General features: G+C 51.9%; 1 protein-coding gene across 3 annotated transcripts; it reads right to left on the reverse strand.

Annotated features, from left to right (window-relative positions):
* Positions 1-1,730: 1,730 nt before the first annotated feature.
* On the reverse strand, positions 1,731-20,337 carry TMEM200B (transmembrane protein 200B). Of its 3 annotated transcripts, none has more exons than XM_073317847.2 (2): positions 19,445-20,337; positions 1,731-4,868 (listed from the first exon to the last, which is right to left on the reverse strand). In XM_073317847.2, the coding sequence occupies exon 2, from the start codon at positions 4,843-4,845 to the stop codon at positions 3,508-3,510; it is 1,338 nt and encodes a 445-aa protein (XP_073173948.1). In that variant the 5' UTR covers positions 4,846-4,868; positions 19,445-20,337; the 3' UTR covers positions 1,731-3,507. The 3 variants fall into 3 exon arrangements, with proteins under 3 accessions (XP_073173948.1, XP_073173950.1, XP_078705562.1); XM_073317849.2 differs by lacking the exon at positions 19,445-20,337 and adding an exon at positions 18,916-19,241 and having other exon boundaries at positions 1,731-4,864; XM_078849436.1 differs by lacking the exon at positions 19,445-20,337 and adding an exon at positions 18,916-19,241.
* Between the last annotated feature and the right edge of the window lie 5,473 nt (positions 20,338-25,810).

Below are 25,810 nucleotides of genomic sequence, written 5' to 3' on the forward strand. Positions count from 1 at the left end.
AGCTGAACTGAAGACTTGTGTGATCAATTCACTCATAATATTTACAGAGCATATTTTATCCAAGGATCTGTAAGTGCTCTAAAAAGGAGGCGAAGTCTCATCATGCAGATGGGGAAACTGAGGCACAGCATGTTTATGTGACGTGAGGCCACACTGAGTCAGAGGGAAAGCGGGGATTAGATTTCGCTAAACTGACTGTGGCTAGTGCCTTACCCACTGGACTATGACAAATCCTGCTAGACTACACTGTGCCCCTGAGATGCTGGGCCCACCACAGCACAGTGCTAATGCCTGAGAGCCTGGCCATGAGACGTGTCACTGCTCCTGTGGAGCAAAGCATCGAACAAGCAACATGAAGGCAAAAATTGAACATGACTTTTACCATGAGCAGGCCCAGTCTCGAGGTGGGTTATTAAATGTGAGTCAGGGTGTAGCTAAAAGACAGACGAGTTTTATGTTGCCACTGCCCCTTTAACAACTCCAAAGCCAGTGCTCAGTCTGATTCTCACCCCACCTTCCAGAGGGTAATTGAGGTCATGGTGAAGAATTTGGAAAGGGACGCTGGGCGTGAAATTAGAAACATTTCTATAAAATTCCTCACACAGAAGGAAATGGGCAGCAGACATTTTTCTCCCTTGGCAGGTTAATGCAGAGCTGCGATTTGCCCTGATATAGGCTACAAAGGACCCTTCGACACAGGTATGTCTGCAGCGCCACCAGCAGGCCGGGCTTAGCCAGGTAAGGGGGAAGTGAGGTCTCAGTGGGAATTTTGCCAAATTCACGATTTCAGAACTGGGGGCCTGATTCTCCTCTCACGAGTGTAAATCTATCTACAGCCCCCATGACCTTGCAGCCTTTAATGCATTTACGCTTCCAGCACCAGAAATGCTATTCAGCTGTTTTTAGATGGGGACCAGAGGTACAAAGAATAAAGCCAATGGGAGATAGGCACCTAAATATCTTTGAAGCAGTGGGCCTAAGGCACTTACCCCAGATCATAAAGGGAATCTGGGATAGAACAGGGAATTGAACACAGGTCTCCCCAATTTCAGGCTAGCTCCAGAACCTCTGGACCAGCCTTTCTCCCCTGACTGCAGCAGAGTTTAAACTGGTGTAAGCACGGGGCAAATCAGACTCACTGTACAATGGGTGACCCCCCTACTGAGTTGTATGGCGGTATGCAGCTCCTTTTGGTCTTGGCTTCTTTTAGCGATAGAACCCAGATCCAAATTCAGCAGGCGGCCCCTATCTTGTAAATCAGACCCCAGGAGCTGAACTCTCCTGATCGTTGGGATGATTCGTTTCACACAGTGCTAGGGTCAAATTCAGAGCTGGTGTAAGTGAGTGCCATCCCTTTAAAGATACAGCAGTACCTACAGGGGAGATTGGAGAGGCATAATCAAGCTAGTGCGGCTAAAACTAGCAGTGAAGACCGAGCAGGATGGGCTGCGTAAAACCTACCCAGAACCCTGGGTACGACTCATGTTCCTAGCCCAGGCCGAGGTCTGGGCTCCTGCATTTTCACCGCTATTTTTAGCAGGCGAGCTAGATTAAAGCAAGTAGGGGGTGTGCCCCTCTGAGCTGCGGTCACGCCTCCAACTGCAGTGTGGACCAGCCCTGACCCACTCCTATTGCTTCTTCATGTTCAGCCAGGTGCCCTCTTCCATGAAACCAGACACACCAGAGATCCTGCCCAGGCCCCTTCTGCTGACGACTCCTGTCACTCTGACAGTGGCAGAGGAGACTTCCCGGGAAAGAAGGCAGCTGGCGAGTGTGACGTTATAAGCATATTTTCATAAAGAATATGGAGTGTAACATGGATCTGACACAGCTAAGATATGTTTTATGCAAGATGGCTCATGTAAGGTATCATTGGAAGGGTTGCCATTTACTGAAGATGATTATCCAATTTCTATGCATGTATCATTTCTGTATCTAAAGTTAAGAACACGGACTATGTAACAATTACAACTGGGTGTGTCTTGGGAAGACACCCTCCAGCCAACAGGAAGAAACAACAAGACTGAAGACACTAATCTCTCTCCTTCCTGGAAGGGCATAGCTGTGACAATACTAGATCAGGTGGTCTTGTCAGCTGATACTAAACATTACCTTGGACTTCTTGTAACTTTCCACTAAAAGCTGGGGGGGGTGTCAAGTTTGGGAAACAAAGATTCCCACCTTACATAAATCTTATTTAAGGGTGGGGAGGAATGCAAATGGGACTCTCCTCCATTACCTACCCAAGAAGAGGGACTGCTGAAAGTACCTAAAGGGACAAAGGAACTAACCTGAAGGGAAAGGCGGGGGGTAAGTCCAGACTGAGACAAAGGTCCAATCTAGAAGAAGAAATAACTGAAACGGAGCTACAGAAACTTTGCATCCTGCCTAAATTCAACAGTTAGGGTGAGAAATTACATTCTGTAACCTGTTTCTTTAGTGAATCAAGCTTAGTTTGTGTGTTTTGTTTTAATTGCTTAGTAATCTGCTTTGTTCTGTTTGCTAACCCTTATAACCACTTAAAATCTACCTTTTTTATTATTAAACCCAGTTCATGCAATTTCTAATGGGGGGGCACAAAGGGGTGCATATTTCTCTTCACACTGAGGAAGAGAGCGAATTTTATGAGCTTGCACTGTGCAGATTCTTCTATACAGAGCAAGACAATATAACTTTAGGTCTGCACTCCAAGGGAGGTGGGCACCTGAGTGCTAGGGCAAGTCCCTTAAACTGAGTCTTCCCAGAGCTGATCTCAGTGTCTGTGTCTTTCTGCAGCTGGGTGTGGCCCTGCCTGTGTCTGTGCTGGAGGAGGCTTAAGACCCTGGCTCAGCAAGACAGGTTAAAGGGAGCCCATGTTGGCAGAACAGGCAGGCTCAGCGGTATCCCAGCCCATCAAGTGGCATCTTGAAGGGGGGCAACCCGTGACAGCGAGCTTTGCAAAGACAGATGATGAAACATTGTGCAGGCAAAATGATTGACTTAGCATCTCGGTGGTGGTGGTGAGAGAACATTTAATAACCCTGGTAGCCTTAACGTTCCATTGGCCAGTGAATTGCCTAGCGGTGTGGGGCGGTGGGGGGCCCCTCACGCACCCGCTGCCGCAGCCCTTCTGGCTAATGATGAGGAAAGGGGCCCCTACGGCTTAGTAGCAGGGATCCCCAGCCCGCCTCCCCTTTCGGGGAGTGCTTGTCTAAGCCCAGGTCCCTCATGTAGCTTGGGGAGAAGGGGGCGTAAGGCAAGGCTGAGGCTGCCCACTGAGAAAGAGTGACACCTCAGCACCAGGTGCCTCTGGGGAGGAGACATCTATCCCTTGAAGAGTTTCCCCTAAGGAGTAGCAGGCCTGTCCTGGGCTCAGTCAGCAGCACTGACCTCCATACGTCATTGGAATGTCTGCTTAAAAGAAGAACATGCTCAGCAGTCCCCCAGGTGAGGCAATGAAAAGAGAGGAGGGTGTTCTGGCCGTGTCACCCATCCCCTGCCAAGTCAGACCCTTGAACCCATCTCTGTTCACACCTCCTGGGTGCTGGGGCTGGGCTCGTCCGGGCCCTGCTGATCTGTCTGCTCCAATAGTCTGTCAGAGGACTCACCCGTGCTTTCCAGTTTGGCGTAGCCTACCAGACTGATTTGGTCAAGTCTAGGCCAGCTCCTGTTCTTCCGGTCTTTGATGGGTGCCACCAGCAGCACGCCCGGCCTGCCAAGGTCCAGCGACTTGGAGTGACCCGGGTTGTGGAGCTGCACATCTGAGCTGAATTCGTTCTTGGGGCCATCTGGGTTCAGGTATGTCTCGCCCACAGTGACAGATGGAGGCTCGCTGTCTATGTTAATAACGACATGGCCACCCTGGAGGTCATCTCCTCTGGGAGAGATGCTGCTGCCCCTGGGTGGGAGAGTCCATGAGAGCCGCGGTGCATCATCTGGCCCCCCAGCCAGGCTGATCTCCCCCTCATCGCCTGCCCCCCGAGTTGCAGACGGCTTCTCAATGAGACAGTTGTTCACCTTGATGACGGGAAGTGACCGGGCAGTGGCAGCCAAAGAAATTACCGACTCAGCCCCGCGGGCAAAGGACAGATTGAGGTTCCCCTCCATGGAGTTGCCAGAGTCTGAACGGACGCTGAGGAGGGACATGGAGTGGGAAATCCCCTTGTGATGGAGCAGCTGGGCCGTCGTCTGGAGCCTGTTATGCCCGTAGCAGTCGGCCCATTTGTTCCCGGGACTGGAACAGGATTGGAAGCCGCTGGAGGAGAGATCCACCTCGTAACAGCCCTCGACACACTCGGCATTGGCCTTGAGGAGGGGCAAGCTAGTCCTCCTCTGGCAGTATTTGTCCTCCTGGCTGAAGTCCTGGGCGAGGCCCGGAGTCATGGAGTAGAGGCCTTTCTGCATCAACAGGCGGGTCTCCATGTCCCTGTTCTCGTACAGCATGGTGTTGGCACAGATAACAATGAAGAGGCCGACGCCCATGATGACAGGGCCAATCAGCTTCAGCTTCTCGCTGTGAGGGAGGTAGCGGGCTTGGGCAGAGACCTTCACTTCCTTCTTCATGTCCCCCGTGCCGCTGGAGTTACCCAGCCTGGCCCCAGGCCCGGCTGCGTGTGGGCCCCCGTGAGGCCAGTAGCCCACAACGGCGATCGTCATGCCGACCAAGACGACGGAGACGCCCACCATCACGAAGGCCCCTGATGGCGAGCGCATCCGGAGCTGCCCCTTCACAGCCACCTCGGTCGGTGGCTTGCGCCTGAGCCTGCGTCTGTGCCTCCGGGGAGGAGGGGCGGGTCCCAGGGGCTTCTTCTCCAGAAGATCCTGATTTCTCATGGCTCTGCTGGCTTCGGCGCTGCTGGCTGTCATGACATCCTCCTGGTCAGGTCTTTCTAGAGAGTGGGGGAGAAAAGAGATGAACAGAAGGCATCACTAGCAGATAGTGAAGAGGAAGGGCTCACAGCAAAGGAGCTGGGACATGGTGGCTCATGCAACCGGCCTTCCCCTTCCCTTTTCTGCGTCCTGCCTACGTCCTCCTAGAAGCATTTTTCTCCTTCCCACTCAGAAGCTAGACAACGGGTGGTGTCTTTCAAACACAAGCGCCTAGCCCATGCCCACACAAAGCAATGCACATCTGCCTGATGAATTAGTAAGACTGGTTGCACGTGTAGTGGAAGAAAACAATGATCCCCACCCCGAACAGCTCTGCAAACAAAAGGGAGATGGTGCACAGGAATGCTGGTCGGTGCAGGTGCAAATGGCTCCCTGGGCACGTCCAAGCAGCGCAGGCACATGCAAGATTTGTTGGCCCAATTACGAACAGGACAAATAAACAGCCCTTGCTCTGACAACGTTCACACTGAAGTCGTGGCGAGTAAGGACTCAGGCTTTCACCCTGTACTTTCCATTTCTATGGCACCTTCTAGGGAGGGATGTCGAAGGATCTTACACATATTAGCTTAGCCTCACAACATCTCTGGATGGTCGGTCTCATTATCCCAGTTTACAGCTGCAGAAACTGAGGCACAGAACAGGGACGGCAAGTCTGTGTGCAACAAAATCCAGATCTCCCAACTCCCAGCCCAGGGCCTTAGCAACAGAGCCATTCTTCAGGCAACAAGAAAAATATCTCCATTAAAACAAAACAAAGTAGCAGAGGATCTTGGGAGCGTCACATTTATTCTCCAATCTGCTCAGTTTCCTATGCAAAACAAGTTGTTTTTTAATGATCAGCGTTATCATTATTATTATTGACTGCCGCTGAGCCGGGAGTCTGATCACCAAGCTGTGAACTTCCATAACTCATGCGCTGCCATCATTAATGGTAATGACCTTCCCGTTCCAGACTCAGCCTGCAGCTGCAGTGAGGATGCTAGAAGCCCGGCAGAATCCAGCTTGGTTTTCCCCTGCAGCGTCACAGGGCTGACAGCAAGATCTTTGTCAAACTAAGCTGATGTCTCTTGAAAGAGGCACAGGGAGCAGATCAGGGCAGAACCAGGGGTCTGGTTTATGGCCACACTTAAAACAACCCTTTCCATTAACGCCACGTGAGGGCTTCAGTGGGTGAGAGAAAAAGCTCTTTTCTTATTACAGGGTCAGTGGCAGGAGAACTGAAATAACGTAAGAGTCTGTCTTACTGATCCCTTTTGCTGCCATTTACTTCTTGTTCTTTGCACAGCTTGGGAAGCGGTTTGCTTTTCGCTCATAGTCAGCTGCATTTCCTCAGTGATCCTGCAAGAGCTCACGCTGTTGTGTTTGGGCTCCTAGCACTTCAGGGATTGGTTGATATAAAAAACCCTATTTTTCAATGAAATGTAAGAGTCATATAATGTAAGGCCAGGAGAGATTATTAGATCTAGTCTGACCTAGGAGAGAATATTCACCTCTTCTGAGGCAGGCAGGATTTGAACCTGCAATCACTTGCACATTAAGCATAGCACTCTTCTACTAAGCAACTGAGAAAGTAAGAAAATAAACAAACATACGGACAGTATATTTCTATTGGTATGTGCAGTAGGGAGCCAGGAGGGCAACTGCCAATATACCCCAAAGGTACCACATGTGCAAGAAAAATACCCTTCCAGAGCAACACAGAGACAGATTTAGTTGGTGTTGGTCCTGCTTTGAGCAGGGGGTTGGACTAGATGACCTCCTGAGGTCTCTTCCAACCCTGATACAGAATCATAGAATATCAGGGTTTGAAGGGACCTCAGGAGGTCATGGAGTCCAACCCCCTGCTCAAAGCAGGACCACTCCCCCAATTTTTGCCCCAGATCCCTAAATGGCCCCCTCAAGGATTGAACTCACAACCCTGGGTTTAGCAGGCCAATGCTCAAACCACTGAGCTATCCCTCCCCCCTTTGCTCTGGAAGGGTATTTTTCTTGCACGTGTGGTACCTTTGGGGTATATTGGCAGTTGCCCTTCTAGCTCCCTACTGCATATTCTATGATTCTAGGACGTTCCCCTCAGCGTAGAGCAAAGACACGGGTTGACTGCACTTGGCACGCACAGAACAGTTAGCCACGTCTGAGTGGCTTTTCTCCCACAGAGGTCCAGCATGCGCATTACTCTGCAAGTCTTTGTTAAATATGCAGGAGCAGAGCCTGTTTTCCAGGTCAGTTCTAGAGCTGACTGAACTGTCCGATTACCCCCGTCAGATCCTTACCTGGGCTCATCAGGACACCACGACAGTGGCTGGGGTATGCTGCTGGGTTAGCAAACAGGCACTGCCTGAGCCCCGGATGAACACGCGGAGAATATTTCCCCTCACGTTGTGGTTTGAAACTGGGTTTAAAAATAACCACATTCCATCTTACCAGCTGACAACATTGGTTGGCACTAAGGAAGTTTGTGTCCACACACCAACTTGGCAGCTAACGGCATCTTGTCCCTGTCAGAGGACGAAGCTGGCATGCAACTCCTTTCCTGTAACTAGGCTGAAATGTAGTATTTATGTGGCACGGATAGGACAACCCCTCCCACAGTGCCCGTATAACTGGCTTGGCCAGCCCTCCTTTCTCCCTCTGTGTGCATGACTTCCGGGCCCTCTGTCCACTGCGAAGCAGGACTGGAGAACTGCCCAGCTTCTCCCACAATGCACTGACACAAGCACGCAGTGTGTAGATGTGGACGCGCCATAGTGCTGGGGCAGCAAAATTACAGCATGGACCCAGCCTGAGTTGTGTTCTTCGTAACGGGTTAAAGTGACCATGCCTCTAAATCACAACTGTCTACATAGCGTAGACCAACTTGCAGCCTTCCCCTGCGGAGTTGGGAACCCAGTCACAACAGCACGGGGATTCGCGCACCACAGCCAGAAAGAAAAATTGATTAGAAACTAAAAACACACACAAGGAAAGAAGCAAGGAAAGCGACCTGCCTAATTTCACTGCCTAATTTGAGCGAAGCAAAAAGCCAGCAAACAGCATAACCAATGGAAAGCAAATGAGATGCTAAAGTTCTTCCAATTTTAATCATCTTAAGGCGTTATTAGTATCAGAGGGAAGGAATTAAATATACAAGCTTCATGATGACAGTGTGTTCCTGGCACAGGGCTGTCAAGCTATGACAATTTGAATGAGGGCGATTTAAAGGAAAAAAAAGCCAACAAAACCCACAGCCTACTGATGAGTGAGTTTTTAAATCTTCCTTTGAAACATACTGCTAAAGCCTCCATCACATGGGGAAAGGTATTATAAAGGTTGCCTTAACAGTCACCTAAAGTGATGGAGTCAGCCCCAAAATGAGCGAGATTTTCTCCCTTAAAACCGTCTGCTACCAAATGAAGTTACCAGGCATTTTAAATCTTCCCTAATACTTCTTAAGATTATGTTTGCTTCTCTTCAGTGTGCCATTGTTTATATTGTGTTGTTTCCAGCCCTCTGTGGAGAGCAACTAACCTCAATTACAATCTTAGATTTGACCTACCTTTAAAAAGCTACATTAAAAGCTTTTAAAATGTCCTGCTGACAACTCCAAACTCCATGGATTTTGCAAAGCCTCTTTGATGCTGCTGCAAACTTTGGCTGTTGTCGGGTCGAGTGAAATCCACTCCCCAGAGCACAGTCCATTCCCTGCAGTTGCAGGGAAGAGAATTCTTATAAATTTCACACACAGTCTTACCATCAAAACACACAATGGGCTGGTCCTATTTTTGGCTGCCAGTCTCTTTAAACCTAATTCCCTTCCTATCTCATTTAGCTTCCCCTAAGCCCCACGTGTTACCTTGCAGAGTGAAGCGAAGACCCAGCTGCTTTTCAAGGCAACTGTCTATAATTGCTTGGGGACTAACAAGCATCACACCCAATTGACCCTCATTCCAAGGGTCATCCGTCAGTCAGACTTAAGTTTACCTGTGTCCCATGCAGCCCGGCTGTTATTCTCACCCTTCAGTACTGGAAATGACCCGTGTCAAAAGTGCCTGCTCACACAGCCGGAGCTGTTAAAAATAAAGATGACAATTGTGTAAGATGGCACTTTGACATACCCGGCTCTGCTGCTATGCCCTCTACTCCTCTGAGCCACGATCTGCTACTTACCCTCTGGTTTCCTCACGCAAGACCTGATTCGAAGCCTGCTGAATTCATGGGCTTTGGATCAGGCCCACAGCGTCTCTTGTGCAGCACGCACAACGGACGGTGCCAGCAGCTAGTTGTGAAAAGGGCAAGTGAGCTAGTGGCCTTCTGTGCGATGAACTGGGGCTCATCTAGTGCTGGCAAGAAAAGCCAGCAGGCCTCTGGTCACCTCCAGACCAGGACCACACAGGCTGTGCGAGCTTCCTTCCCTGCCACACGACCTGCCTCCACTCTGAGCGAGAAGTGCTGGTGTCCGCATGGGCAGGGAGTTGATTCTCCATGATCCGCTCAGTCTTTGGCTTCTGTGCACAGCCCTCCAACCAGGCAGCCAACCAGGGAGGTGAGCTCTGGAGCGCTCCGTAGTGGGGTGGGCGAGTGCTGATCAGAAGAGGGTGTGTTGCGTTTAAAGGGGCACTGTCCAGTTTGACTGGCCTCCCGGAACAGTCTCAATCATTTTATTCCCTGATGCCCGAAAGGCTGTTTGTCCTGCAAATGATCACTGCACATGGCATTTCAGGACAAGCAAGAAACAACTCACCCTGCCTCAAAATTTCTTCACGTGACATTCTACCCCGCCCACAGTGTCCTCTCCTGAGCATAGATGGTACCACACAAAGCGGCGTGTGTTTAAAAGTTGGAGCATTTAATACTCCTTGCGAGAGATGGCTGTTCCCAGACCTCAGCACCATTATCGTTATTAATAGAATCCCCAAGGGTTACAAAAAATCCAGCATTGCCATCAGAATCTAAAACTCCCAGACACGGTCACTCGAGTTAATTGATTAATTCGGTATTTTAGCAGGAACACAAAATCCCACTATGTGTAAAGAGAGACTGAAGCCCTCTCTGTTCTGTGTGGGCATTTGAGCCCCTACTGCGCTCCCTGTAAAAGAGGGGAGTTTGCCCCAGCGTCACTGATGAAAGATGCCCCGTCCCTCCTGAAGTGCAGTTTGCTGTGCAGCTTATCGGCTGCTGCCTGCCACCCCAGAGGTGGCTGCATTTCAGCAGAGCTGAATGTCTGCAGTTTGGGAAGGGTTTGGGGGTCCCATGGGATGAAAGATGCTACAGAAATGGCATTAGCACTATGGTGCGAGACAGCAGCTCAGCTCCTAGACTGGGAGTTTGGATGTTAAGCTTCCAATCCCTGCAATGAGCCTTTCATTAAAACTCATTCAACTCGTGCTAGGCCGAGCGCCACAGGCCTGGGTTTGCAAAGCGCTACACAAAGGCGTGTTAGTTTTGGCAGCATCCCTCTGGTTTGCTCAGCAGTATAGAATGAGCCCAGCATGCTGGAAGGAGATGCTTCTCTTCCACCCTTCCATAGCATCGTCCATCCAATGAGCCTGAAGTGTCCCAGGCACTCCCCTCGTGAGCCAGGACAGTATCCTGAGCCACGTTCTACAGATGGGGACACAGACTCACCGAGGCCTCCCAGCGATCAGCGGCAGTGCTGGGAAAGGAACCCAGATCCCTGGAACCCCTCTCCTGTTCGTTACCCACGAGAAGCAGAGACAAAAGGATGGAGAAAGTGTTGCCTAGTGGCTAGTGCACTGGACCAGGAGTTAGGAAACCTAGGTTCTATTCCTGGCTCTGCCTGTGGCCTGCAGGGTGACCTGGGGCAAGTCACTGCCCCTCTCTGTGCCTCAATTTCCCTGTCTATAATATGGGGATAACGATACTGACGACTTTTGTAAAGGGCTTTGTAATCTACTGATGACAAGAGTTGGGTATTATCATAGGACATTCCCCACAGGAAGGGCTTCAGTCCTGCCGGCAGTATTTAACCCAATCCCCTGCTCCAAACATTACACCTTTGGGTGAGCGACCTGGACGAGGATCTGGGGAATCCAATCCCCGCTAGTTGGGGAAGGGCAGCCCCGGTTTTCCTCGGCACTTCTGAAGGCGCAGTCAGGAGAGTGGCTATGCCAGCTCCTGGATCCAGGCTTGCTGCTGTGTGAGAGGAGGCTCTAGGGAACCCCTGGTTAAAGTTCCAGACAGAAGCAAGGCCTGAGGTGAGTCCCTTCCTTTCGCTGCAGTTCACCCCTGGGTGCTCCTGCCAGGCACGGCTCATCCCTGAGGCTTGTAACACTGTTTCACAAAAGGGAAGGGTTTTTCTTTGGCCTTTGGAATGGATGAGATTGCACCAAACAGCCAGGTATGAAGCAAAACTTTCGTGGGGCAAGATATAATCTCACAGCCTCCTTTCAAAACCTTCCCCTCATCCAGACCACACAGGCCGAGTGCTGGGCCATGCCACCCCCACACTCAGCTGGTTCTTCAAGAACAGGGTCTGTTATGTTTCCAGCAAAGTGCTACTCACATGCAAGCTTGTTTGCTCTGTGCAGCTGCCTCCTTCCTTGGCTGGAGTACTATAAGAAGCCATTGAAGCAGATCCCCCAGTTTCTCTACTTTGCAGCTCATGCACCCCCAAAACACTGGAACGGTCACAGGCTCCAGAAGGGGGTTTTCAGAGGAACCCCCTGTTAGAACAGCCCTGGCTAATCTGCAGTGACTCCTGCAGCAGGCAGCTTTGTCCTGTACCCAAGCCCTGGAGCCCAGATGGGATACAGTGCTGCTGAACCGAGTATCGCTATTCCTGGACTGATGCACCGCCACCAGTGAATCCCCTCAGCGTCCCTGTGAGACGTGCTTTCCAAAGTAGCCTGCTACAGGTACTCCTTAATGTACTGCAGGCAAAACAGTTGCTCCTGGACAGCAAGAGATGCCTGAGGAATCTTGGGGAATGGGGGGGAGGGATAGCTCAGTGGTTTGAACATTGGCCTGCTAAACCCAGGGTTGTGAGTTCAATCCTTGAGGGGGCCATTTAGGGATCTGGGGCAAAAATTGGGGCTTGGTCCTGCTTTGAACAGAGGGTTGGACTAGATGACCTCTTGAGGTCCCTTCCAACCCTGATATTCTGTGAATGTCGGTATCTCCAGAGAATGCTACAGGACAGGAAGCCTTCCTCTGCCTTCCTTGGGGAGAGGAGAAAGAAATTCCTGGTGCTGACGCCCTACGTGGAATGGACCTGACCTAGGGGCCCTCTGGCAACCAGATGCTCACACTCTTTCTGGACACGCAGCCCAATACCATCCTGGGGACCACTTCCTTGCAAGCCAATTGTCACATCCTCCCATATGCCCTGCGTGGCAGTCCCAGGCCCACATGCAACTTGGGTTCTCAGCACTGCCAGCTCTCATCATATCTGATGTTTTTCTTAAAGATGCAGGCAGCTCCTGGATAGGACTGATTGCATGAGCAATTGTGATTGTGGAGGAAGTGACCCGAGTGCACCTTAAAGGCTTAAACTCCCCCCCACAACATGGCAAATAAAAAGCCCCCCACATTTATTATTAGTTTTTAAATTCACGTGGTTTTTGGGGGGAACTCATGCTTTGTGAACTTTGGGGGTTTACAGTACTGAGGACACAAACTTGTATGAGCTAAAAGGTACGTGCATTTTAAATCGCTCTGTCAGGCTGGGCAAGCAGGAGAACAAACAGCTAGAGGTTTGGAGGGGAGGGAGGCGAGGAGACTGGATCTGAGGGAGCGAGATCTCAGAAGGAGCAGAAGGAGGGAGGCGGTGGCAGGAGGAGCAGGAGGAGGGAGGTGGAGGTGGTCGCAGGAGCGAGGCAGTCGCAGGAAGAGCTCTCATGCTGAGTTACCTGCAGGGCAGTGCCCAAGCACAGCCCAGAGCCGGATCTCTAGAAGTGGGTGTCTAGGTCTCCCTTTGCAACGCAGCTGTGCAATAGCCTGGCCGATGCAGCGTGCGGTGGGAGTGCTGAACACTGTAACAAATGCTACAAAGATCATCCCCTTTGACTGGAACGAATGCAACATCCCTTTTCTGATGCATGTGACTCAAGAGACCTGGTCTGTTACAGATAGCGCCCTTCCAACCCATTAGCTGGAACAGCACCTGAGCGCCATACTCCAGAGCACAATTAAACCCTTGTCTTACCAAGACAAACAGAGGGAGAAGGTGCCACCACATTAGGTCTCACCCGGGGCCCAATCTGCGCCCCATCAAAGTCAGTGGAGGTGGAGCTCAAGGCTGCATCATGGGAGCAAGAGCTGAGCTCCCCCATGCCAACACCTCTGAGAGAGGAACTGGTGACAGTCCCAAGCAGCGACACCAGGCAGCAAAAAACTTCACACGGCCCTGGAAGCCCCACAAGCCCCAGCCCCCATCCAGCCACAGAGCTCCCTCCACCACTGTGCTGTCACCCGGGTGGGAAAGACATCCAAGACACGACTGCTGGGAGGGGCCAAGCAGCGCTGCTCCTGCTGGAACAATCATCCCCGGAGTCACCTCCCACCAAGGAAGGAGATGGGGAATCATAATTACAGTCTGCGCCAAGATATGATGGTTAAAAATAACTCCCTTTCAGTGTAACCTTCCAGCGCCACCCACGCCCAGGGGGCAAAGAGGAGATGCTCCCAGAGCCCTCTGCCATGTGCAAGAGCCGCGCTGCCCCCTTCCTCCATCCTTAGCTTTGCTTTGATCCCTTGGTCAGTCTCCCCTTTAATATCTGAGTTGTTGGACTCGGGGCCCTGGGAGGTTGGAGGCTGCTCGTTCCTCCCAGGACAAGGACAGCAGGGGCAGTGGCAGAGATCAGCCAGGGTGCCCAACATCAAAGGGACCACGTCTTGGGGCTGAGCTCCCCCGCCATGGCCCATTCAGCCCCTGGCTGTGCCAGGGAGTTGACCAACAGGGGTCACTTAGTGCTAACTGTGATGGTGGATCCTGTGATGGGATTGGGTCCATAATGACCCAGAACAGTTAGCTCCCCCACAGCCGCTGGTGTGAAATGAATCAGAGGGCTCGGGTCCGTGCCCAGTGCACTGGCATTCCCATCACAAGAACCTCATCAGAGTTGGCAGGAATTAGCCATCTCCACAGAAAAGCCAGTGCCCATCCCCCCTCCCCCCCCCCGAATGCTCATTTCAGATGGGGATGGAGTACACAGTGGCAAGGTGTAGGGTGTGAGGAGGCCTCCCCTGGTCTGGGGCTCACTGGAGCATTTTCAGCCCATCAACAATAAAGTCATGAAGAGCAAGGTTATGCACTAAAAGGCTGCCCGGAGAGGGCGTGACCACCACTCTGCCATGCGCTCGGGGGCCCTGCCTCGTTCTGCTCCTGAGGGAACAGTGTCCAGCAAGAAACGCCAGCAGCTCTGCCAGACCACAGAAGCCCTGGTGCTGCCACCGCCCCCTCTGGGCGGATACAATCCTGAGGCAGCTGCTGGGCTTCCCTGCTGAAATGCCTTTGAGAGCAGGCCAGGCACAGGCCAGCGCCCAGAGCCTGCTGCCGGGGCAAGGGGCGCTGCATGCAGGGCTGCTTAGGACAAGGATGAAGGGCCCCCCACTGGGCTGCAAATGGACAATCCCCAGCAGCAAGTGGGCAGCAGCAGGTCCCATCTCAGCCTTCAGCATCATTTAGGGACTCTGGGGAGCCAGGCCCTGGCCCTGACCCTGGGGAAAGGAGTCAGAAGGGAGGGCAGTGGGAGCAGGCCAGGAAGTGGGTTCATGCCCTCCCCCATCTCAGAGACATGTTTGAGTCCCCCAGGCACACCCCTGGTGCGAGACTCAAAGCCCAGGGTGAGCAGCAGAGGCCCCTGTTATACTGCAGAGCCCAGGCAGGGAGCGGAGCTGGAGGGCTCAGGGCAACCTCTCTGCTAGGACGACGCGCCCACAGCACAGACAGGAGCCCGGGACAGAGCCACAGGCCTGGAGCGGACTGGCGAGGAGGGGTGAAGACCAGGCATGAGAGGGGCTGGCAGGTAGCATGACAAGCCTCTGAGAGCGTGTGAGGGGATCAACCCCGTCCTGGAAGCCGCAGGGGGGAGTGAAGAAAATAGAAGCTGGTGAAATGCGATGTGGCTGGAGCCACCGAACGAGACCCACTAAAACCCCAGCCAGAGCCACATGGGCTTCTATTTCTGGGCCCCTAGCACTGGAGAGAAGGAAAGTGACGTGAAGGCCAGAGGAAGCTTCTAGGTGCAGAGCGGGGCAAGCAGGACGTTCACTTAGGAAGCCCTGGTGCTGGTTCTCCAGCAGGCACTAGCCCGATGCTGCCATGTTCCGTTCCCAACGCAGCAGGGGGATGGTTGGAATGGAAAACACCCACCTTGTTCCATACCGTTCGTCGCCCCTCCCCCTTTGAGCAAAGCACCCTTGGGCCCTACACTTCTTAACAGCATCTCCTTACTTGTCAGTCCCCATCCCACTCCATGCCTCAGCTCCCTGCTCCAGCCCCCTTGGCCCACAGCCAGATCCCAACCTCCAGCGAGCTCACTAGGATGAATGTTTGAACAGCAAGCCAGGCTGCGGAGAGACTCGGGAATCAGCTGAGACTCATCAGCTTAGTGATTTCAGGCTTGCTCTTTGCTCCGGAGTAGCCCCACACACTGGCTTCAGTAGCATTGCTCCCGTGAGTAAGGGTTACCAGTCCACAGGATCTTGTGCTGGTCCTTCTCGTCCGAGTCTTTTAGCCGAGAAGTTAGGAACAAAAGAGACCTCCCAGAACTGGTGCTGGATTGCTCCCTGCAGTCTGTATTTCCCAGAGCTTTGTCTAGTCCAGCCTCAAGCGACTCAAGCAATGGGGCAGAGTCTTCTGTAGCCTGCCGGAACTCACTGATTGGATGTTTTGGCTGGTATCCAACCTAGATTTTCCTTTGCTCAATTTCCCCTGCTAATCTCAGCGATGCCTCCTTGCCCTAAATAATGCCTCTGCCCCCTTGGCTTTTCAACCTGTCACAGCTACTGCCCCTTTTTCCATCATCATTAGACTGCTTCCATTTCTTCCCATGGATAAAGAGTTCAGCTGCCAAGCCCAGAAGGAAATAAAATGGGCAACGTGGGAAATAAGGACGGGGGTCTTTATGGGTTTTTCTCCGCAGAAACCAAGCCTGTTTAATTGTTCACTGCCCATTATTATCCTTAGGGCTGCCACTTTCTTGGCTTCCTCCCTCGGGTAAAGTCTGTGTGTCATGACAATTGTGATATTTGCAGCGAGCCATCAGCATACCCCAATGCAGTGTCACCTTGTGATGACATTCCCGTTAGCCTCCAAACTAATGGGGAACTATTAATTAAATCACGAGTAAGTAGATTTTCTCCTGCGCCTTTCACACAAGGATCTAACAGGCTTTACAAGCGCAAACATGAACTCATTAACTGCCAGAGCCTGGGAGATAGAAAAGCATTATCCCCATTTCACAGACAGGTAAGTTGAGCCACAGAGAGTTGGGACTAGGACTCAGGAGTCCCAGTGGCCAATCCCCTGGCCTAATCATGGGGCTCTGCCTTCCTCTGGATGTCTGCCAAGCTTAAAGCTGGAGAGAGCAGGACAGATCTCCTCAAATCTGGTACCATCGATATCAGTTAGGACTTATGGCCACTCAACTCCCCACACAGGAGCCAGGAAGAGGGTTAGCACCCACTGCAGGCTGGGGAAGCTCCAAGCAACACAGGCTAGCAGCACTGGCTGTCTTCCTTCAGGGTGACACAGCCAGGAAACAGCTACTAGCACTGGGGGGTTTCAAAATGTATTTGCACAGAGGCATTCAATGCCTTAAGGGCCCATGTGCATCAAACACGCTGCAAGACATTGGGAGCCTGGTGCCAGGTCTGTCCTAAATCGCCATGTATCTGGGCCTGATCCTGTGTGGTGCTGAGTGCTCTCAATGCTGGTGTGGGATGGAGGACCTGATGCCAATCTCTTGAAATAGGGCCTTAAAAATCCACCTATCCCAGCCCCTGCGGGAGAACAACCTCTGCAAGGGTCCTGCAGCCAGAAAGGGGGTGACACTGGTGCAGCAGTCTGCCAGCATGTCCTGAGCACCCCTGTTTTATTCTGCTGCTGGGTCATTTCAGCAGCTGTGACCCCAGCCTGTCCCACACAGAAGAGGCCCATGTGTGGGAAGTGTACGTGCAAAACAATCCCCCTTCAGGCGATGGATTCAGAACAGGGCTTGCAGCTGTAAGAATCAGAGCTCGGCATCTAAAATACCACAGCGCTGTTCATGCATCGCAGTGTAGCTCTCCATCCTGAATTTGCCCTGGGCTCCCGGACACATCAGCTTCTTCCAACCCTGCAGCCGCTAACCAGTCCCTGAATATTTTGCTGACCCGAGCGGTCACCTGTTCTGCCCAGCTGGTGGGCTGGCAACCAACTGGGCTTTTTATTTGGTTGTATTTTTAGGTTGCATGATCCAAACCAGAGCCAGCTGCAGGCGCTACCAGGCTCGTCACTGCACTGTAAAAGTCAACTAAGGGCCAGCAGCGTAAAGGAGTTTGCTTTGGGAGGGAGCATGGTCTGGTGGTTAGAGCACGGGACAGGGAAATCAGGACTCCTGGGTTCTGTCACTGATTCACTCTAGGATCATATGCAAGGCACTCATGGCCTGATTTTCACAGGTGCTCATCAGACTCTCAACCAGGATGAAGGGAACAAACAAACTGGAGCAGGCAGGGACTAGTAGGAAAGAACCAAACAGCAGAGTGACCCAGAAAGATCAGAGCCACGGACAAGGCAGGCAGTGGAGGGGAGCCTGGGTTCTATATAGGGAAAGCTTTATACCCAGAGAGCAGTGACCTAGCCCTCCTGGATTGTTCCCAGCAGTAAATTAACCCTGGCTTCTTTGGGATTTATACTACATGGGGTTTATTCCTTACTACCCCTAACAGAGATGTGCAGAAGCATCCAGCTGATTGCTAATTACAAAGCCTGCTTTAGGCAGATTTGTTCTGCTAATTACACTAATCACCATGGCTGGGAACTGAACTACAATCTGTCACACGTGGGTCAAGCCAGTTAGATGGCCACATAACTCATTACAGGTTTCTTAGAAAGGGTTTCTCATCTAATTGTCTCTACTCTGGCCCACTGCCCAACATGGGCTAAGGTTGCACTTCTCTGGGCAGATTCTGAAAGGATACCGGCATGGCTCATTGTTTGCACCCTTTAAAACAATGAATAAATCCTATCTCAAGAGAACAGTATATTAACATTCTAAGCTCAGGGTGTGTTTTTTTTTTTAAGCTCCTTCACCTAATTGAAGGGGACAGAGTGGGCCAATAGCAGCCTTTCCTCTAAAAATTCCTACTCACTGGAAGTGGCACAGGGTCTCAGAGTAGCCGAAAGAAGGAAATGGGAGAGATAGCTCAGTGGTTTGAGCATTGGCCTGCTAAACCCAGGGTTGTGGGCTCAATCCTTGAGGAGGCCATTTAGAGAATCTGGGGCAAAAATTGGGGGAGTGGTCCTGCTTTGAGCAGGAGGTTGGACTCCTGAGGTTCTATGAAATGTACATACCAACATATTTAGTGAATGATCCAGCAAAAAGAAGTCAGAGAAAAAACACATGGGCTGCAATTTTTAAGGCATTGGCTGAGTGCTCAGCTCCCATTGACTTTGGTCCCTTAGGCATCTTTGAAAATTCCAGCAATAGAGAGGAAGATAAAAGCTGCTCTATGGGGCTCCTAAATTATTGAACGTTCATAGCCGGGGAGGAGATCCCAGGGGTGGATTTCTTCCCTAGTGCAGCCAAGGCCAGAGAAGAGGATTTACAAGTCTGGCTGGCATTACTCAATAACATCTTGGAACCCCCCCCCCCCCCCCACCTCTTGCCCCAGCTCCCCTGTGACTGTCCATGCAAAGTCCCCGCCATTGGCGGTTCCAGGATATTGTTCCTTTAAACGGCTGCTTTTGGAACACAGTATGAGGACAGAGCCTTGGCCAAGGGCATCTCATCCCAGCACAGACCCAACGAAACCCTACAAGCACTGTTGCATTTCCCCCAGCCCTGTCACACACCTCTTAGCTTCAGAGGATGCAGATTTATGAACAGGAGTTTAACTCACCTTCAGGTCAATGCCTGAGAGACTGGGATTTTAGCCTCTGCAGCCCGATTCCCTCTCTGTCCCTTCCTGGCCCCCTTAACACAAGGGGAAGTTGCACGAAGATTGATCCTGTGGTTTCTGTGCAAAGGGCCGGCCGGAGTCTCTTTCTACAGCAGTTCTCGGATTCGAAATCTCCAACAGCCTCCTAGCCATGGACTAGATCAGCCTCCCTAGATCCTCTGTCTCTCTTCTCAGCCAAAATCTGCCTCCAGGATCCAGCTGCATGTAAACACTCTGGGATTTGCCCTGGGGGAGCCTTCCCGCCGTAGGTTGCACGTAGTCTATGACAACCAACTGTTTACATGTGTGTTTCCCCTTCCCCACCCACCCACAGCACACTTCTAGGAATTTCACTGCTGACCCAGTGGAGTTTGTCCAGGAAGTTTCTCCCCTGGGGGGCGAAGGAGGTTTGACAGGAACCCGCCCCACTTTACAAGACTAACTGTTGGGTTTCTTAACGTGCTAATCCCCAGCTGAATCAGTCACCTACCAGCTGCTGCGGAGCCACCCCCAGCGCGCCGAGTCCGCTGCTCTCCCCATGCGAAGCGTTTCCAAAGCCGGGCGCCTCTCTCCCGGGCGGATGAGCGGAGAAGCGCGGCGAATCGCCAGCTGCGGGAAACCTGAGGCCGGGGGGCGAGCCGGCTGTCCCCGGGAGCGGCGGGCTCCGCGGGGAAGTTTCTGCGCTCTCGGGGAGGCCGGACGAAGGCGCAGGAACCAGAGGCAGCAACCGCAGCCGCGCAAGCAGAGGGTTTCCTCGCGGCCCCGGCACTCACCCGCCCGGCCCAGCTCGGCCACTTTCGGGGCGCCAGGGTGGGCCGAGTCCTGCCAGCGAAGTGCAGGGCCCCGCCCGGCCGGTGGCACTCGGGGCGGGGATGCTCAGCCCACGCTGGAGTGGGAGGGGAAGGGTCACGTCTCTCCACCCCGCCTTGTGGCCGGCGGAAAGGGGCAGGCAGCGCCCGGCACGGGAGGTGGCCCCGGGTCACTCACTCCGCAGCCAGACGCGCGGCTGCGCCAGGGGCCCACGGGATCCGGAGCGCCCGGCCCAGGCACTGACCTCTCCGCGCAGCCACGCCGACCCCCTGCCGGCAGGCCCCGCTGCGGGGGGCGCCCGGGTCCCGCGGCTGCAGCTGCTCCAGCCCCCGGAGCCCAGGCTCCATGCTGTGCCCCCTAGAGGCGCCTCCGGCGGTGGGACGCAGCGCAAGGGCAGCGGCTGCGGGGGGCTCAAGCCCGGGCGCAAGGGTCCATCCTCTCCGCCCTGCTGCGTGCGTGGGGTGGCTGCTTCCCAGCTAGGGCGTCTCAGCGCCCCCCCCACCCTGCCCGGGATCTCCTCCCCTTAATCCTCCACTGGCCTCCTTTTAAACCCTGGCTCCCCTCCTCCTCTCCCTTGTCTTCCGCCGTTCTTCCCTCGGGCGCACACGTTCCCTCTCCCGCTTCCCCCCCTGCTGGTCTCGGATTTCTCCCCACCCTCCCCTCGCGGCCCTGCTGCCTTGGGAGAGTTCTTCGGTGGCTTCTTTTCTTCTTCTTCTTCTTTCTTTTTTTTAAAAAAAAACATCTGCACCATAAAGTGACAGAAATAAAAATGAAAAAGACTCCGGCCCCCCCCAGCCCTCAGTTGCTCTGCAAGATAGTCTCTGATTTCCTCGCACAGCGGTTTAGAAGGAGAGGGAAAAAACTAGAGCGCCCTTTTTGGATGAAACTCGGACTGGTTCTTAGCACCAGAGGGGGGGGTAATTAAAAATCAGTGTGGAACAGGTTTAAAAATACATAGAGGCAGGCGGGAAAGGCTGAGGACATTCTCCCCTTAGATTCTAACAAGTTTAAGGTGAGTCAAGGGGGGATAAAAGACAAAAGTGCTTTGGATTCTTATATATTGATTTGTTTTAACTGTACTGTAGACTTTCACTCCCCTTTGACTGGATGGTGACCGATTGTGGCCGCTGGGAACTCCATGAGGGCAGCAAGGGTCAACAGAGGAAGGCTGGATGATCTTGTGGTTAACGCATTGGGCTGGGATTTGGGAGCTGTGACTCCAATTCCCAGCTCTGCTACAGACTTTCTCTCTCTGCCTGACCTCCGGCACATCACTGACTGTAATATCACCGTTATGATTCTTCCACCCAGGGATGGTGTGAGAACAGATCCATAAATATATGCGCAGACTCGGATACTAAGATGAGAGGCCAATAGAGATAGATCCTGTTGATTTGAAAGCCCACTTTCCTACACAGATGCTAAGGAAGTCTCCCACAGCTGCCAGCAGTACAGGGCATGTGAGACACAGTGGAATGGTTCTGATTTTTTCCAAGAAGAGGACAGTGGGGCAGACAGACAGACTTGCTATTTCATTACAGACTCTCTTTACCTTCTGCCTCCCAAATGTACCTCTTCTATGTGGTATCATTCACCATGAAAGCCTGCTGCACTAAATACAGTCACTTTTGGTGACTAACATACTGGACAAGGGCCTGGAGGGATGTTTAAATTAAGGTCTCAAGGCATGTCCTAGGTTGGCTAATAATGAAAAGGAAAGATTTTTTAGAAACAGTTTCAAATATGCTGGTGTGTGTATTTTTTCCTCCATCAGTAGCAGGATGTACAGGAAGAGTGGACCTAAAAATAACCAAGGTATTACACAGACACACATTCCCCGTTCATTGAACAGCGTACCTCACATCTGAATTGCAATTGGCACAGTGTGATGATTGGAACAAATGGCCAGTTTGCTCAGACTTGTTCTAGCTGACCTGCTAATGCACGAAACAGCCTATCACATGCACACCAGCTTGCACCCAGGCAGGAATGGGCCACCTCCATCAGTTTCAAGGAGCCAAATTCCTGTTGACCTGTAGCAGACAAAAGCCTGTTCATCAGCTCTTTCATTAAAACACTGCTGGACCTTGCCCTTCCCCCACTCGGTTTGGGGATCAAATCCCACAGTGCATATGCGTAACATCACTGGCAAGTTTGATGAAGTCAGGGCTGCAGGATTTGGTGCCCAGGGCATGGCAGGTCTGCTTTGGAAGATACAGGGCTCAGTTCACCAATGACTTACATTGTATGCCATCTTTTTGTATGCTGGGGGGGCACCTGCCCATTTGTTTATAGTAGTCCAAGGGGTAGAGCAGGGGTCTAGGCATCAGGACTCCTGGATTCTCTTCCCAGCTCTGGGATGGGAGTGAGAGAGTCAGGACTCCTGGGTTCTCTTCCCAGCTCTTCCATTAACATGCTGTATGGCCTTGTGCAAACCGCTTTGTTTCTCTCACATTACCTCCCTCCTGGAGATGTTGCAAGGCTTAATTCAAGTGGTGTTTGGAAAGCACTTTGGAGGTCTTTGGATGAGAAGCCCAAAGGAAAGGCAAAGGGTTATTATGACATTTCAAATGGCTAGCTCCACTCTTGAATCAGAAAGCTGCATGGCTGAGCCCTCTGCAAGGAGGAAAGTTAGCACAGAAACACCATGGAGTCATTGTTCCTGACCTTACTTTTTCCAACACTTTGCACCACATTAAAGCCCCTGCACAAGCATCTGAGCCTGGCTCCATACGCCAGGAAAAAATAATTCTTTAAAGAAAGATATTTGATTTATATTCAGGGTCTACACATGGGCCAGATCCTCCTTCCCCTGTGGCCAGCACTAGATCTAAAGCTGGATTTTTCAGTGGTGCTGACCTCCTATTACGTCTCTGGGAGCTGGGTGTCTTCTGATTTACCTCAGAGTTAACGCCAGCCATGTGAATGGTTCTGATCCATAACAGCCTAGTTCAGGACTGTCAGTCCCCTGAACCAACAGCAGAGGGGAGATTAGTTATTAGGTGCACATTGGATGCTAGAGGAAATTCCCTGCTAGGATGTTATCCCAGGTTCCTCCTGCTTTGCAAATAAACATCATCTTGACATTTGCTCTACATGACACCCAGCATGGTCCAGATATAAGAGCAGAGGGATGAGAGGCAGATCCACTCCAGTTTCAGCTCTGCCACTGCCTTGCTGTGTGATCTTCTGCAACCTCTCTGTGCTTGACTTTCCCCATCCATTGTATAGGTTTTCCTACATCCCAGCTGCTGAGGGAGGGCAAAGCATTAGCATGATTATACTCCCTGCTCCTTGTTCTGGGCCTGAGGCATCCAGCCTGGCTACAAGGAGATGCATGGGAAGAGTAGAACAGCCAGGACCTTATATCACAGAGAAGGAATGTTGTTATGGGAAGGTGAGGATGACTCACACTGGAGAACACACAACTGTTAGAGCAGGTTTTTGCACAAGATTTCAGAGGCAGCAGAACTTTCCTTCTTAGGAGGAATTGGGAGTGAAGCCTCTGGAAATGAGCCCCACTTGGGTGCCAGCATAAGGTCAGGCAGAGGCCTCTGCCGGGCCGCACTGGACAGCAGTGGCATATGCTGCTTCCTCATGCCGGAGCTCTGCACAGGGGGGGCGTCCCCACAGAGGGGACCCGGCCCAAGCAGCAGCAAAAAGCTGCACCAAATGCACCTCTCACTCAGCCACGTTTCCCTTCCGTCTGGGCTGGTCAGGTCATTAAAGGCACATTCTGGGGGCTGGATTACGAGCAGCTTCCCCTCTCCATAGGGTCTGAGGGATCCTCTGCAAAGAAGGGGGCATGGAGTCTCAGCCAGATACCCAGAACTTGCAGAGCAGGCTGAAGAATGGGTGGGGAAGAGGAGATGTGGCAGCTAGGTGGTTAGAGATGCTGGTGGGAGGCAGGTCCAGGGTGAGGGAGGTTTAGGATGCATGGGGGGGGGGGGTTTGATCCATCGCCATTCAATTCAGGGGGGGCAGCTGCCCATGGGAGGAAGGGGAAGGTAAGGGGTAGTGACAAGCTCGTGCAACCTGCCCAGGGCCTGTGCTGATGCCTAGCGCCAGCTATGTGCCTGACACGGTAGTGTCAGGCTCCTGCTAGGAGAGGAACCTACAGGTATGTCTACCCTACACAATAAACCTGGATTCTGACTCGGGTTTGAGCCCCAGCCCCCTTCTGCTCACACACACACACAAGTCAGGCTGACTCGGGTCAGGAAGCATCCAGGACCCAAATCCTAGGACCCTGAGGGGGGGTTGGTCAGAGCCCAAGTCTCTTTGTGACTTGGGTCCCAAGTCCTGTAATTTTGCAGTGAAGATGCAGCTCAAGCTGCAGACACGAGTTGGAAGGTCTGCACAGTGCAGGATGGATGCGGGACCCGGCTGGGAGACCTGGGGCAGCAATGGTAAGCCCAGGTTTACACTGCAGCCTGGACACTCAAGCCGGGGCTTGGAAACACAGAGTCTGCAAGCCCGGGTCCCAGGGTTAGTGTGCAGTGTAGACATACCATAGAAGAGGGCAGGGAGTGGGACTGCCTGGGGCTTTCCTCCCCTCCGGCCAAGTCACTGCCATGTGCCCCCAGACATTTCTCATCGTATACATTGCCAGGAGCCACCTGTGCTGCAGCCTCTAGCCCCAGCCCCTCGGCTGCCACATCCAGCCCCCGCCACCCAGCTGCAGTGTCACTCCCCATCCCTGAGAGCATGCTGGTCCCCGTCACCTCTGCCAGTGATACACAGTGGCTGAGGGCATCGCTGCACCCAGTTGTTATACTGCCGCCTGAGCTGATGCCTTTTCTACTGCAGGCTCGCAGCTCTGGGCTGCCAAGAATGAGATGCCACAGGCGCTGATGGGGGCAGCTAGCGCTTAACCCCGCGGCTAGGGAAACTGAGGTACAGGGAGGTGATGACATGTGTCAAGGTCACACTGTGAGAACATGGCAGATGGAGAAATGGTCCTGAAAGTCATTGGTTAATTGGAGTCGCCTGTGGTCATGGACTTCCCAGGTTTGGGAGATGACCCACACAATTTTTGGCTGAAGGGGGATCAGCCTGGGCTTTTGCTGCTGTGTGAACAGGCAGAGACACACATGTACACTACTAGGCATTAAAGTTCGTACAGGATGAACACTTACAACAATCTAGCTTTATTTAGGACTTAACTAGGAACGGAGCCCTTGAAAATGAAATCCCCACATATCCCATCCAAATTCCAACTGGGTCACTGTAGTTTGATTTGGAAACTGGACTCAAAGGGTGATGTAGATTGTTGGACAGCTGCCACATTCCACCCCAGAGGTAGCACCATTTCAGTGGTTAAGAGACACAGCCGCTATATAAATTGTTTGAATTTTGACAGAGCAATTGCACTGAGATCAGATCGGAGGAGAGTTCTGCAAATGAAAGCTCATTATCTTTACATGTCACTGGAAAAGTAATTATATCTAGTTTTTTAATAAGGTCTTGGAAACAGCCTGAAACGTGAAGTCCCAAGATATTAACTAATCAACATTTACAGGAAAATTTACACATTTTTGGGAAGTTGGTTAGACTTTTATTCCTTTACAAGGATAAACTCAAATCAGCAGAACTCATTAATTTACAAAACCCTGAGTTACATGACACTGATCATTGGAGAGGGAGCTTTTTCAGAGAAATAGAGCGCTGTATTACAAATCCTCACTTATATTGTGTTTGAGGCTCCACTGCTTTATGACTTGGGACATAATTTACACCTCTGGAAAGAGGGTGTAAAATTAAACCAATTTGATTTACAAGGCAGTGGAGAATCAGACTCATAAGTGATACTTTCTCAAGCCCATTGATTTCAAAAAGTACTGTTCAAGGGAAGGGTTGAAAAATTAAGCCCTCAATACAATCAGTTTAAAGGAACTTAACTAAGAGCCAGAATTGAGCTCCATAAACAAGTTTTTATACAAGCAAAGGTCAATAGAAATATATCCTGGGAATTCAATAAAATGCTCAGTAGAAAGTATTACAAAAAAATTGCATTTGCAACCCACACATTGCAGCATCCTGCTAA

The sequence above is a fragment of the Lepidochelys kempii genome, chromosome 19, assembly GCF_965140285.1.
Source record: "Lepidochelys kempii isolate rLepKem1 chromosome 19, rLepKem1.hap1, whole genome shotgun sequence".
Taxonomy (NCBI): Eukaryota; Metazoa; Chordata; order Testudines; family Cheloniidae; genus Lepidochelys; species Lepidochelys kempii.